The sequence below is a fragment of the Tachysurus vachellii genome, chromosome 3 (assembly GCF_030014155.1).
Source record: "Tachysurus vachellii isolate PV-2020 chromosome 3, HZAU_Pvac_v1, whole genome shotgun sequence".
Classification (NCBI taxonomy): Eukaryota; Metazoa; Chordata; class Actinopteri; order Siluriformes; family Bagridae; genus Tachysurus; species Tachysurus vachellii.
Genome location: NC_083462.1, coordinates 30,907,903 through 30,923,861, shown reverse-complemented (window position 1 = coordinate 30,923,861; position 15,959 = coordinate 30,907,903). Strand labels below are relative to the sequence as shown.

Genomic DNA, 15,959 nt, shown 5'->3' with positions numbered 1-15,959 from the left:
GCTATTTGAATTTCCCTCTAAATTATTTCTTTAGTTGACGGTGTGTTGATTTTTAAATGAATATTAGGTGTTCAACTGTTTTTCTCTTTTTTTTTTAATATTGTATGCAGTCATCTACTGTAGCCTGATAGATATTTTGCACTAAACTTGTATATGGCAAATGCTGAAATTCTTTCTGCATCTGTCTACCTGATTATACAGTTTGAGTTTGCATGTATGAAGAATATGAAGAGGACAGTGTTAATTTACAGTAATTTGATATTTGGTGTATTAGGTTTTGTAGTTGTTTCTTCACAATCTTAAATGAACTAAATGGTCAGTGCTAAACGGTTTATGCAAGATATCTATATACTGTATATATTAAAAAAAAACCCACTTTTTTCTGATTTCAATATATTCTTTATCAGTTCTTTTTTAATCTTTGACTCAGCTTACTCTGTACAACCTAGCAGTAATCAGAGTTAACAGTGTTAACTTGTTTTGTACATGAATGCAGACAGATCTCTAACCCTAACCTTTTATTACAAACATTCCCTGCTATCGACATGTAAATAGACCATTTTGAATATTCTGGATTATCTTAGAGTGTTCTTTATGGTCTCATCTCTGACCAGTCCTTAATATAAACCTATGCAATATGTTCTACACAGTTAAAGCAGTAATCCACCCAAAGACAGATGCCTCAATGTGTTTTTTTTGTTTGTTGTACTGCTTGCATGAGGTGCAGGTATGCATTCTAATACAAGCATGATGTATCTCCTGACCTCTGGTGCAGTGAAAGCTACCTAGCTGGGCCTGGCTGGTGCATACAGAACGGATGGGGAGTCATGTGGACGCACCAGATGCCCTGGTTAATGGAGTTTGATTTGAAGGACAGCCGTTGCCTTTTGATGAGGGCATTATGAACCGCCTTTCAGTGTCCTTGTCAAAAATATTTGGAAATAAAGACGTATTAATCTTTTTGACAGCTTGAGGATCACTGAAAGGATAGAATAATATCAGGATTTGTCAAGCATGTTTTTCTACCCCGTCTCATATTTATGGCTTTCATTTAATTACCCCCTATCCTTAAAACCTTTGACACTTAAAGGATGAAAGCAAATGTGAGGAGTTGGATTACAGAGAAAAATCAATTATTCTTTGGACAATAATCATTTTACGCCATTGTTTTATAAATGTAGTACTCAATATCTTGTTGAATTGTAGTCTTGGAGTGGAAAGTTTCCATCTCGTCTTTTCCCCTCATGTACTTTCGGATGAGTCATTACCTGTCAGAGTGATGTGTGATTGCAAATTTAGGACAGTGAATCACAAAGATGTGCTGCTCCTGAACGCTTTATTGTCTAGCTGATTCTAAGGTATTGGCTGTAAATGTTCAACCACAAAATAAATGTGAGTCCTGCATCAAACTGGCTTTTTTGGATTCAAATCAAACTGACATATACCGGAGAATGGAGTTGCCCCAGTCAGATTCCACTCCATTTGATTTCTAGGCTGAGAGGGAATACTTTTCATCAGTCAAGTCCATTTATTGCCCTGTACACATCCTCAGCCAGACTGACAGACACTCCTATGTAAAAAGCATGCCATCTGTCAGCTTGAATCAACAGCTTATCAGTTTACGTGGATAGAGTCAGCAGGTCACAGAACTCATTACAGCATTAGAATTACTGCAAGACGTCAGTAGAACATTCATTATAAGAAATTTATTTGGAATAACAGCACTGATTTAAAACCATTTTAACTAAATAATTTATCAGATTGTCCTAATTACAATCCTTCTACAAAATCTCTTATGATTTCTTGAACTTCATGGAACAATTTGCACAAGCTCTAACTAGCAAGAGTGACAAATTTATTCAGTTTCAGTTTTATAAAAGAAAGATGTAAACACAAATCTAACCCCTAGTCCTAATCCCATTCTTTGCATCTTCATATAAATTGACTTCATTGGAGATTTATTTACATTTGCAAACATGAGACCATGTTGAATTCTTTAACGTCTTCAGCTATCGGTCTGGCCATGGGTAATTTGGAAGTGTTCAGATGACACCATGCAGGTTGTGTCAGCAGAAAAAAGTAGACTGGCAGTCTAGTGATGCACTGATGGCTGCTTTATTACTTTGGTGTGTTGCACAGATCACTCACCTGCCTCAAATCCAGGAGAAATGGTTTCCAACCGTCAGATTGAGATTTGCTCTTGCTTTGGCTCTTTAAGGCATTTAGATATGAATCAGTAAATTCTATCCTGAAAATATGTGGACACCTGACCATCACAGCAATATGTAGTTCTCCTCTAAACTGTTGCCACAATGCCACAAACATATCAAACCTGATCCAGCTTTACAATGTCCCTGTGCACAAAGTGAAGTCAGTGAAGACATGGTGTGTTAAGGTAGGAAGAAGACAAGTGTCCTGAACAGAGCCCTGACCTCAACCTCACTGAACACCTCACTGGAACATTGATTAACCCTGGAGGTCCTCACCCAACATCAGTGCCTGATCTCACTAATGCTCTTGTAGCTGAATGACTGACATATAGATTGGTGTATACGACACTATATTGTGACCTACAGGTCATCTATGTTTATTTGGAGCAATAGGTCAGTTGTGGGACCGACTGACTCAGTGTCACTGTCTTCCTAAGGGATGCAGCAAATGATGTGTGTATGTGCGACTTTGCTTATGTGTGTGAGAATATGCGCATATCTGGAGTGTGTGTGCAGCAGAAGTGGTGAAAGAATAGAAGATAAAATCTAAAGTGTTGAGTGTTGTGCCCTCCAGCAAAGCACTGTTAAAAAAAAATAAATCAAAGGAGAGTAAGAGTGAGAGCCAGAAATAGATGAAAACAGTGTTACAGCCAAACTATGACATTGCTCTTGTTCTGTATCTATACTGTAGGTCTCTGCTTCTTGCCCTATGCACATTTACTCACTACGGGTAGGCAGTGGTATGGCATGGAGCTTCTAGGCATAGAGCCAAACAGCGGGTAGACACAGGGCTGTGGTTGAATATTCATGAAGAGAGGGAGAATCTCAGAGCATGTTTAGTTGCCAGCCAGTCCAGGAATCCATAAATGGTAGTTGGACAAAGAAAACATGATTGTGTAAGAATGAAAATAACAAAGAAATATCTTAGATACAGCGGTTTTCCAGTATGAAAGCTCTGGTCTGAGCTGTGCACTCACATCTGAGCCTTGATATTTGTTTCACTCAGTAGAGTTTGATTCAACGTTACAGAGTCATTCATCATAGCGTCTGGAGCGTCTCCGACGAGTTGGTGTGTTTGGTAATGACCCAAGTGTAATCTGCAACCCAGACGAAGGTCACAAGACAGAGAGTAACCGTAATCTGTGTGGTAATAACTTCTCTTGTCACCAGCCCGGAACATTAAGATGTAGCATGCATTTTGCCTACAATACGAAAAAAAAAAGGCTTTTAACGCTGTGACACTTTTTTGATTGCTTTTTGATGTTTCTTTAATTAGTTGCATGGTGACCTCTGGTTTTATTCCCTAACCTTGGGATTGTGCGTTCTCTTTGGAGCAGTGTTTGTGGCAATTCATTATTTATTTGGCACCGGACACAAGAGGAGAGAAGCGGTCTGAGCAAGGTCACTTTATCACAGGCCATTTGAATAGAACAATGTGGTGCTATTCTAACATTGGTGTGTAGAACACATTAGGGCACAGCCAGTGACATAGTGAACAATAACACATACGGGAACAGTCCCGCAGCCCATTCATACTGCTAAAAGCAATAAAACTTTAATCAAGTGTGCTTTACAGAATATACTGTATATTTACTGACTACTTTATTAGGAACAACTGTATACCTGCACATTTATGCAATTAACAAATCAGCAAATTATGTGGCAAGCAGTGTGCTGCATAAAATCACACAGATACATGTCAAGAATGTTCACATCAAACATCAGAATGCGGAAAATGTGATCTTATCAACATTGGAAAGATTGGAAAAAGACCAGGTAACATTTTCCCTGTCCAGTTCCACCGTACCCTGATGTGGTCTTCTTCCATTCATTTTTAGCTTTGATTTGCCTTCTAAGATGCTTTTCTGCTCACCACAGTAATAAAGAGTGATTATATGAGTTATTGTACACTTCCTGTCAGCTCAATCCCATCTAGAAATTCTTCGGTCACTTCTCACACTAACACTGAGTTTCTGTCTGCAGAACTGCTGCTAACTGGATGATTTTTCTGCTGCTGTCACATGACTGGCTGATTAGATAACGTGCCATAAAAAGTATTTGTTCTCTCCTGATTTCTTATACTTACACTAATTACTAAACTTCACAATAAATTAAAGTAATATATGGGGTTCAAGTCAGAACCTTAATTTTATTCCTATAGAGCCATTAACAGTTGCATTTGCTCTTGTGATTTGGATCATTGTCTTCCTGCATAGCCCAAATGTCTTCCTCACTTTGCTGGAAATGTTTTATTTAAGTAGTGTTTAGATTCAGCAGGACTGGCAGTAATCTAGAAGCAAGGGTGTGTAAATTCTAAGACCTAATTATTAATGAAATTTAGTTCATTGGTTGGTTGAATGATTAAGGTGGCATTTACTTTTTTCCACACAGCGTAAAGTGGTGTTGGAAAGCATTGTTTTCTTCAATAAATGAAACGATCACTTAACCGTGTTTCGCATTTGCTTGGGTAGTCGCAGGTTACTCTTCATTTGAATCGATGTAGCTCAGTTGTAGCACTGAAAATTGATTATTCGTGCTTTGAGTTCTGTTTGGATTTAGAAAATAATTGGGTCTGTGTTCACTCTCTGGTACAAAAATGTGAAGCTGCTGCAGTATCATTAGGCGTCCATCTTAAATGTTCTAACTAAATATTAGTTAGACAGAAAGCTAAATCTCTACATGAATAATGGATTTTTCTTATAGTTACTATCTCCATTTTAGGATTTTTTTTTTAATAGGCCACCTCTTTTAAGGGCTATGGAAGTTAGCATGGCAAGCACCACTGAGGAGGTGGCAACTGCCACATGCCACTCTTCCAACAGATCTGCCAAAAAGTAGACAGGGTAAAGGGTAGAAAGTAGTAAAACACTGAAATGGATTGCAGAGAGTGAGATGCTGCATAGAAGAGTTCACCATAGTGAGCTGAGCTCAGCATAAAAGCACTGTGCAGTAATTCTCTCCACTGCGCTGTTGTCTGTCTCTCATTTCATCTTCATTGTTATGCAGAGAGGAAGCAAGGCAGAAATCTCATAATTCTTACCTTCTTATCTTCTTAAAAATGAACATATGAAATTACATAATTAGAGTCTTCAGAGGGAGGCTGGTAGCCCCACTGTTTCATTGCAGCCCCGAGGGTTAACAACTAAAATTAGCTGCAATACAAGAAAATGAGACACATTGCTTCACAGAGAGAGAGAGAGAGAGAAAGAAAGAAAGAGAGAGAGTGTATGTGAGGGGTGCATTTGGGAGTATAGGGATAAGATGGATGTGTACTTGAGGATGTTTATGACAAATAATGCATCACAATGCTGTAATAGGAGTTAGATTTCACCTTTCTTTGCTTTATTGTGTTCATCACCATGTAAAGACCTTAAACAAAGTCACAAAGTGACCAAGCGCATCCCATCATCATGTGAACATTATTCCTATTTTCTTCTGTTTCCCTCATTGTACACACGTCAGACTTCTTGTATAGCTTGGACTATCTTTATACATCTACTGTAATAACCTGACTTTCACTTGTGCTAGACTCATTTCATCTCCTTTTATCTCTCCATGTCTGCAGTGTCTTCATTTCATATTTAGGCTAATTTTAGGATCTTGGATCTTGGATTAATATTTTAAAAGATACAAATGTCTTGATAATAACATACGAGAAAAAGGTGTATAGTATACGAAAGAAAAAATGGAAGAGTCAGTATACATCTGTATTCACTTTTTATTTATTTATCTTCTGTTCTTCTGTTAGGGATAGGTGCACTGTTTCATTCATTCATTCATTCATTCATTCATTCATTCATTCATTCATTCGTTTCAGTAAGTGATTAAACCTGGTCAGCGTTCAGTAACTTAAGGAACTGTGGGTGTAATGCAGGAATGCCCACAAGGATGGGACATCATTCCATCGCAGACACACACAGTCATTTACATCTAGTGGCATTATTACACAGCCATTGCCATGTTTTAGAGAATTCAGACATCATGTGAACACCACACAGACACAGTTACATGAGCTCAGGTTTAAACTGGAAACACTGGAGCTATGAAGCACACTACCTACGTCACCATCTTCTTATCTCTATCCCCTTAATTCAGCTTTTAAATTCCTGTCAGTTAAAATGTAATTATAGTATAAAAAACATTCTTAGCCACAGATACACTGATGTCTGACATTTAGAAGGAGCTTTAGTACAGCTTCTTATTTAGGCTCCTCTGAGCATCTGTTAATGGACAAGGTGACAACACAAGCTGACTCAGGAATGTTTTATCCTTCAAATCCTTAGATTAAAACAGAGAAATGTAAAACTAGACTAAGGAAGACCTATACTTAAGGAGACCCATGTGGTATATGCTTTGGGGTGGTTGCTGCAAAGCTGCACCAATGTTCATTAACAGGGGTGATGGAGCAGCCAGTCTAATGCCAACTCAGCTGTATTGATACAAGCCCCTAGGCTACCTCACAATGTGTGTGTGTGTGTGTGTGTGTGTGTGTGTGTGTGTGTGTGTGTGTGTGTGTGCAGATGTACTGTTCTGAAAACAGCTTCGTAAATCATCTGACACTTATTCACTTCAGGGTTTACAGAATTTAAGCTGAATGAGGAAAGTTTACAGGGCTGATTACCCTATTTACACCAAGAGTAATTTAACATTTCTGCTTGCACAGTTGTTTTTAACAGCTGAAATGCACAAAGGAGTAGTTTAATTTGTAAAGAGAATTTATTGTTCCAAGTCTTCAAAAAAAAGCATGGAGACTGCAGTACTTTTTTGCATTCTGGTATATTCCCTGCCGTAACATTTTAGCTTGAGAAGAGTGTTTAAATGGAAGCAAGGTTCAATGTTGCCCGACAACGCTATTAGACACGGCTTTTTCTGAGTCATGTGGAAATCCACTAAACTGCCCAGGTGGGATTATATAAGCCTGTCAGTGCAAACCCATATTATGACAAGCTTCTTCGTGATATGAAACTGCTGCCGAGATATTCTAGTAACCGAAATTTCTGTCATCATATGTTCATTGAGGAACTACATTAGCACGTGGTTTTCAGGAAGATTTGATGTCAGATGTTAGATGATTCTAGTAGCAGGTGTTGTGGTGGAGGAAAGATAACAGAATGAAAGAAAAAAAAAAGACAGAAATCTGTCAGATCTGATGTAGTGCTGAGCTTTTCTTAGACAGTGCGCCATCTGTGTCCTTTGGATGAAGGAGGATGGATGAAGTAGACTACATTTGCTTTGTTTGTTGCTTGTTGTGACTGTCTCTGTGTGCATGTGCTCCTGCTAGCAAGATATGCACAGCTCTATGAAGCTTATACTTAATGAACCACTTAAAACTCGTCATGATTCTAATTAGGTTACAGAGTATGAATTATGCCTGCAGTGAGTAATGCAACCCCAAACCCATTCCAGCTGGATTAGCTATAATTTTACTAGCAATAATTTTACTGGTGTTTGGAAATGTTAATAATCCCAATGTTCAGGGTTGGATTTAGCCTATGTTGTTTGGGGCTGCAGTCAGAATGTCCACTGGACATCATTTAAAATTAAATACATTTCTTTTATTATAATGGAAAACCGCACACTACCTGCTTTATGTTTTGTTTCAATGTTGTGTTCCTGTAGCTCAATACTGTATTACAGACATGTAAATGTAATTTATTTATTTGTATTTAATTATTATGGTTTCATATTTATTTATGTTGTTTTCTTGTTGATCGTTGTTCCCAGTCAATATCACAGTATACTAAAATTCACTGTTTCATAGTAAATAATTTGAGAATAGTCGTGTGTAGCGTAAGATTTATTCAAAATACTTTACAAACGAAGAAATTCTTAAATCTTCTGCCACAACAGTAATATTAGAACCTCTTAGAAACTCTGTGCCACATGAACATATTATCATGGAAATGTTTAACCAGGAAATATTATCTTGTTGAAGAAGAAATGACAGGCTGTGGTGACCTTCAAGGCGATGGATGCAATTTGTCAAAGTTTTATGACTTATTCTCAAAATATTGTGACTTTTCTGCATCAATTTATTACAACTTTATTCTTGCAATATCGTACATGCTATAAGGAGCTTTAACTTTATTCTTAAAATATTATGCTTTTTGTTTCCAGAAATCTTGCATCATTATTTTTAAAGCTATGGATCAAAACTATTCTCACAACAAGATTGACAAGATCTTTTAGCTGCCATCAGTCTTATTGTGTCTCTGATCCAGTAGCAGTGTCTGTGCATTGACAACCTGCCACAGTGTAAATGTGTCCATTCTGCATAAACATCAGTAATCTACAGAACAAACAAAACCTCTCCTAAAACCTCGATAGCTAAGACATAAATTCTGGCTGAAGGGAAAATGGAGATCACAGACTGAGTGTAGAGGTTTAAGCCAAAGCTCTGTGCATTTCCAGGACTTTTAGATGCAGCTATCATTCAGTAGCTTCCCACCAGCTTCTCTAAATCTCTCCCTCAATACTCTCTCCCTCTCTCTCTCAATTCACTTCAATTTACGTTTATGTGCGTAACATTTTAACAACAAATATAAACACAAGGCAGCTTTAAAGAAGTCCTGATGTAGAGATATTTATTTAGTTTCCTAATGAACAAGCCACAGGAGACAGAGACACTTCTTAAGATGAGGAAGAAAGGTATGAGGAAGATCACTCAGTGCTGAGTGTAATTTATTATTACACTGTCATCAGGACAACTTGGCACTGCAGGAATATCTTATTGTATTAATAAAATAATGTGCTTTAATTCAACATTGACACACTTTAAAGTTTGTTCTTGCAAATACATGCTGTTTACCTGAAAATATGCATTCGTATGGGAATATGTTTATGAGCAGGGGTTTTCTCACATGGTGATAGTTCTCTCGCATGGTTTTGCGACTTAGCAGGTTTTTGCAGCGTTCAGTTAAGCTGACAGGACATTTTAAGGTGGCCTACCTCGCAGGAGTGTTGGTGTTAGAGTTGAAGTTAATGCCAGCATAGCCAGAAGCAGCCCCTCACTGTGAATTCTTCATTTCCGATGCTTAATAATCCAAGCAGGACATCACGCTAAAATCACCTTCGAACACAGTTTATCTGTTTGCATCGGAACATGGGCAGAGTACTTTCATTTGTCCTTCAGATTTCAATAACTGGAACATTAGCTTTCGACCACACTTTCTTTCTTCAGCACTTTCTGATACATACCATGTCTTACAATATACAAATTTCATCTACATCTACAAATCAATTTTCATATAAAATGCTATTGGCAGATAATATTGCAACTGTGGCGGTCAGACTGCATGGTGGGAGCATAATCATTCATTTAAAACTATTAAAGTATTGTCTAAGTTAGTTTATTGCAGTATGTGATGTGGCCTGCTTGTAATAATGCGATATGCAACATCACATTATAGTGGCCATGTTCCTTTTGGTTATATTGTGTCCTCGGGAAGTAGATGGTGTGTGGGTTGTTGAGTGGAATGTGTGTGTGTGTGAGTGTGTGTGTGTGTGAGAGAGTAAAAGAGAGAGAGAGAGAGAGAGAGAGAGATAGTGATGCAGATGAAACACTTGAAGCTTGTTGAATCGTGCATTTGTGTGTGTAATGCACTAAAAAAGCACTTTACCTTGTACCATAGTTTTGAGGCTGTTTTCAGACTCTGTGTGCATAGGTTTTCTCCAGGTTCACTCCTCCCACCGCCCATAAACCTACCAGTAAGTGTACTATGAATCGCCACTTGATATAATTTTGATTAGGATTCATTGGCTATCGAATAAATTAATCAATAAATGAATGAATTAATGAATGAATGAATGAATGAACTAAACATTCCTAATAATGTATTTGGGCAATAGATTAACAGTTAAAGCTCTGGGAACCTGATTGGACGGTTAATACTTTGAGCAATGACTTTAACCTTCACCTCATCAGATTATTTTGAACTCCTTTTGGGTAAAATTGTAGAAATGTTTTTCAAAAAACGATTTACTTCAAAGTTAAATATGTGCTATTTATTTAAATGTAGATAAATGACACATTATTGGCCATATTCATGCTTAAGTCCAAGAGGTACGTCAATATTTGTGCTAGATGTATAGATGTATTCAGAGATTTTTTTGGTTGCATCATTTAGATTATGCAAATTACCTGTGTGTCATTTTAGCCTCAAAGATTATCAAATGTTTCTTGAGTAGACGTGACTGAGAGGATGTTTTAAATAGCATATTGATCACCGCCTTTTGTTTGCCAGAAATCACGGATAGAAAAGTGGAATGAAGCAGGACATAGTGCTTTTCCTTTGCTGTGAAGGGATTAAAAGATTAATACGATGATATATATATGAATGAGAAAATGGCAAGCACTGAAATAAACACTGATTAAATATGTTGTATATGGACAATACATTACTGCAAACATTTTATTTTAACAAGACGGTTTCCATCCTCTTTACTGAGAGCTTATACAAAATAGCAATCCAGCACATCTTAGATTTTTTTTTAGATCATGCATTGACAGTTAACTGGTCCTGAAATTGATTGATAGGGATAGTAAGTTATAGTAGACACCAAGTGCCAGACCAGGGATGGAGACCTGACCAGAGATGGAGCTAGAATGGAGTTAGAATATTTGTGTATTTTAAATGAGACTAATATTTGGACTTGGTCAAGGTGAGAGAGAGAGAGAGAGAGAGAGAGACATAGAGAGAGAAAAAGAGAGAGAGAGAGAGAGAGAGAGAGAGAGAGAGAGAGAGCCTGTTCACTTATCAGGCTTTTGAAGGGCACCTTCAGTGATCTCCCAATCTCTTTGTCTCTGCTTCCTCCGGCATTTCTGAGCTCAGTGACGTCGAACCTCTTACTACTGATAACAATTCTTAATGCCCATGTTATTACTGCACATTCAGCCCTAAACCTTGCCTAATGTAGCTTATGTGGGAATGCAGCTTTATAATCTGAAACCTCACCAGTGTAAAATGTGCATCCAGATCTTTGCACTGGACAAGTGTAACAGTCTGAAAGAGGGGATGTAAATTTATCCCCTTTCATAGTTTGGAATGGGGGTTCATGCTAGCCTTAGATATAGACAGATGAGCTTATGATCCAAAATAAACAAGCTCATCGGTCAAGCATGGTGTAGGTAATGCCACGGCTTGGGCTTGCATGGCTGCTTCTGGAATGAGCTCACATAATCTTTATTGATGCTGGAACTCATGATGATATTATAATAATAAACTAGAAAAAGAATACAGGCTCAAAAAAAGGAAATCCAGGGAATTTCACCTGAGGAAAATACTGATATGCTTATGCACATGTTCCACTGCAGAGAAAAGAACAGAATATGGGGACACGTGTTTTGGCTCCCAAATACAAAATCATGACAGAATAAAAACTCTCAGTTGGAGTCACCAATGAGTAAAATTGACATAAACTAAATACAAAACAAAATCCTACGTACAGAGCTGCAACTTATACTACAAGGCAGACTGGGCAATAAATTACTCGTTACCTTCTTTCTCATTATCTACCAGCATTGAGCCCTGGAGTCTTCTACCAAAGATGCATTGTGACCTCAATCCAAGCCTCCAGTCTGTAGAAAATACTAAAGTACCAGCTTTGCCATGTAAAGGAGCTGTAAATAAAGACCCTGGCATTTAATCTTAACTAACACACAGTGTGTATTGCAAACTATCTTGCACTTCACAGTAAATCCCTCATTAAACTGACTTTAATTAAAGCTTAACTTTTGTTAGATAAAATGACATGTTCACTGTACAGTATAAACAAATTTCAATGGAATAATTATGCCAAAGGTATACATCCACTTGATGGTGTAATACAACCTGAGCTTTCACCGGGGCTAGACTAGCCCTCGGTGGTGCAGGTTTGCCTAAGCTATTTTTAGATTACATTAAAATTCAATATCAGATCTGTGTTTAGAGACTGTGTTCGATTTGCTGCAGTGGCAGGGTGCAGAAAGCCTCAGACATGATCCCCATATAACAGTCTTACCTCAGCCCCAATGCTGGCCAGACAGTGTGACCCATAGATTATTCATCAGCCATATTTTTCTGTCTCACTGGCAATGTCCCTCTCTCTTTCTCTCATTTCTTTATGTGCAATGTGAGCGGCATTTGATTAGCACAATTTATTATAGTAATACATCAAATTATTACTCCCATCTAGAGGAGATCATTTATTAATGTCTATAAGGAAAATAGAAAAAATAAAATGTGCATATTAATGCACGCACATGTGTGTGTGTGTATGTGTGTGTGCTAGATCTCTGTCAAAGCACAATGTAGAGCTGACAAGCTTCTGCTGGGCTGCGCTCTGCCTCTGAGATAGGGATGATGGTTACTGACCTGTATCCTCCTCTGGGGCAGAGGCAAAGGGCTTTAGTGTGTGTGTGTGTGTGTGTGTGTGTGTGTGGGTGGGTAGGTGGGTGGGTATAGGGAAGAAACCGAAGAAAAAGAGAGCAGAAATACGACGGGGCAAATAAACTCTATAATCTCTTTAGTAGCAATATAATGTCTGGCTGTATGCGAAAAAAATCAAGTTCACGCTCATAGAAACAAAGTTGTGTAAGATGTCTCTTATTATTTATACCACTTTTATTATGTATTTATGAAAAGCACAGATTTTAGTCTAAAAAAGCAGATATTAAGAAATTACTCACACAAAGACAGAGCCCTACAGTACCTTTAGAGCCCCATCACTCCTCCTTACTAAAAATTTATTGTATAAAACACAAATGTTCACAAATGACCCAAAAGTAATGTTGCTGTCTAGGGAACTTACTTAACAGTTTAAAATTGAAAATCACTAAAAATGTCTTTCATATATTGTCACACAGACATCATCATTTTACTTTTATATTTGCACATTTTCATTTATTTAGAGTCACATTTTTATCACAAGTATTTTTCAAAATATTCATATTCATCCCTGTTTTTGACCTCTCCTTTAGATGAAGGTCAAACGGTGTGCCAGAGTCCAGCGGAGCTGCGTGGTCGTCGCCTGGCTGAGGTGGGCATGCAGCTGCGCTCTGAATGCCATCAGGGTCTGGGCTACTGGGACTACCTGTTCTTCATTGCCATTGGCTTCGTCATCTTCTCAGCAGGCACCGTTTCAGCCTGGGTGATGGGTGTGCTCATGGTGCTCTATGAGCGCTACAGCAAAAGGAAGAGTGAGGAGGTGGACAGCTTAGATGATGAGAACGTGCCTATCCGCAACGCTGGGAGTAGCCATGGCAACGGGGACCTGAGCAAGCCCAGCATGCAGGTGTGATCAGGGGGTTGGATGAGGATGACGATGATCACCGCTACCCCCTTAACACATAACAGGAGGACAAAAAGTGGAGCAGTGGAAAGGATACTGGCCACTAATTACCAAGATGGAGTATGGCATTTTTAATGACAAAGGTGACTTGAATGCACTCTGTGAATGTGTCAGAGTAGATGTTCCGTTAAAAGGAAGGAAAAAGAGAAAAAGCCACATAGAGTGCATTTATTTCCCCCCAAATGATCATTTTGGGTTCCAAGTAGTTTTAAAGTGTCTTTGGATCTGTGGGCTTACTGTATATCTAGTAATAACAGACTTAAACCTGGACACTGTGTGCATGTGTGCATATAAATATGATCACAGAACAGTTAGGAGATTGAACAGGTCCCAGCCTAGCCCGACAGAACAAACTCAGGCAGAGTGAAACAGAGAATGAGACCTAGTCCCCACTTACACTGGATTTTGTTGCTGTTTTTTTTTTTTCTGGCCTCAGAAACATTTTCAGTCCATTTCCAAAAAAGCTTATCATTTCAAAAATGAAAAATGAAAACATGATGGACATGTACACATGATGGGTTTCTGGCCAATGACCTTTACATCATTTCCAACATTTTCATTTGTCTTGACATGTATGCCTCAGCATCGCTTGTATACGATCAGTCGAACATGAAATACAATTACCTAATACAAAAAAAAAACAGCATCTTCTCCAGTCTGGTCCACCAGAATTGTGGACATCATGTGGTAATCACACAACAGTGCACTCTCAGTGGTTAAAAATGTTGTTTTCAGAAAAGGTGAATTTTGAAATTCATCAGTGTTAGTGAAGACTAGGCTTGAGAAAGAGGGGCACGGCATATACAGGTCGCTGATCTCTGACATCTGGACTGAGTTAATGACGTGTTAATAATGCTCTTATACATTCTCTCTCTCCTACACATTTGCTTGCTTAGAGAGTGATTTAATGAGATGGGATGGAGTGAATCACAGGGCAGGCTGACTGTCCCTCTGTCAGGTCAGTGAGTTAAGGGAGGGAATGAGGGCTGATATGAATGACTCATCTAGAAAGGAAGAGGGAAAAAATGAGTAGTGCGTGCAATAGATAATCTGTAAAGCTAATTTGCCAGAGAGGGGGGGTTGGGTGGGTGGTTGGGGTTGATCATTCAGCTGATTGTTTGATCAGCCAAAACACAATAAACCAGTAAGTTTGTATGCACTATACCCCTAAGCCTTACACACAGTAAAACCAGTGCAGCCTGAACATACCGCATATCACATACGGCATAGGTGACCCTGTTGGCAATATTGTGTGTGTGTGTGTGTGTGTGTGTGTGTGTGTGTGTGTGTGATTTATGAAATTATGAAAGAATTATGAAACCATTGTCAGCATGCGGTGGCTTTGGCAAGACTCAGCCTTAAGCTATGTTCACACTAGTTATTTTGCAGTCAAGTGCAGAAGTTTGTATTCACTTAGGACAAATTAAACAAGAAAAAAGCTTCATGTAAGTACATGTAAGAATGTTCCCAGTGGCACAACAGTGCAGTGGGCAGCTCCCAGTTTGATCCTGAGCTCAGGTTACAGTCTGTGTGGAGTTCCTCATTCCAGGGGGCTCTACTGCTGCATACGACTCAAGGTCATAACACGTAACACGTAAAACCAAAGAAAAACGGCCCATCAACTCGAGAACACTCTCTCCAAGGACAGTCTCCTCAATCCTGAGTTCAGCAAATGATGTTGAAACATGATGAAACATGGCTGCTTACAATATGAAATGTAAAAATAGAGCAGAATATTTGCTTTAGATCAACATCCAGACGGATTCTCACTGATTGTCCAGTTCTGTCTTTTGAGGAGGAAAATATACATAACTCATCACAGTTAGCTGGTTAACTCAGGGAGAGAGAGAGAGAGAGAGAGAGAGAGAGAGAGAGAGAGAGAGAGAGAGAGAGAGAGAGGTTATTTTAACCACTTTGTAACTTGAAAGCAGTCAAAGATGCATTCTGACTTTCAATTTCTGAGGTAATGTGTGTATTTTGCTCTGCGAAGGAAGGAAGAAAGGAAGGGAGGGTGGGAGGAAAGAAGAAAAGGAATAAAGAAAGAAAGAATGCACAACCTTCTTATGGATCATTTCAACAATTTTTGTACCCTTCCATGTCATGCACTGCCTCCTCCAAATCAAATCTAAAGTCTTAAAAACTCTTTTGTCTATTGCAGGACACATCTAAATTTTATTTTTATTATTTCTATTTTCGAATTCTGTTTACTTATACATGAATTTTAAAATAGATTTACATTCAACTTTGCTCAATTGTTACTTGGCCCCATTGACTGCAATGTTTTTCTCAAATTCAGTTTCAAACTGCTTTTATTTCTCACTCAGTATGTGAAAACATACAGTATGCCGGGGTTTCCTACATCATTAAAATACTTATTAAATATAATGATTTAGTTATTATGTGTAGAAATGATACCTCAAC

At 38.3% G+C, this 15,959-nt stretch overlaps 1 protein-coding gene across 1 annotated transcript in view; it reads left to right on the top strand.

Annotated features, from left to right (window-relative positions):
• The window catches only part of LOC132842363 (leucine-rich repeat-containing protein 52), a 16,664-nt gene extending 2,918 nt beyond the window's left edge, over positions 1–13,746 (top strand). Inside the window, exon 3 of the mRNA XM_060865053.1 lies at positions 13,168–13,746. Within this exon, the coding sequence (XP_060721036.1) occupies positions 13,168–13,487 (320 nt within the window). The 3' untranslated portion in view covers positions 13,488–13,746. The remainder of the gene's footprint in view (positions 1–13,167) is intronic.
• The last annotated feature ends 2,213 nt before the right edge of the window (positions 13,747–15,959 follow it).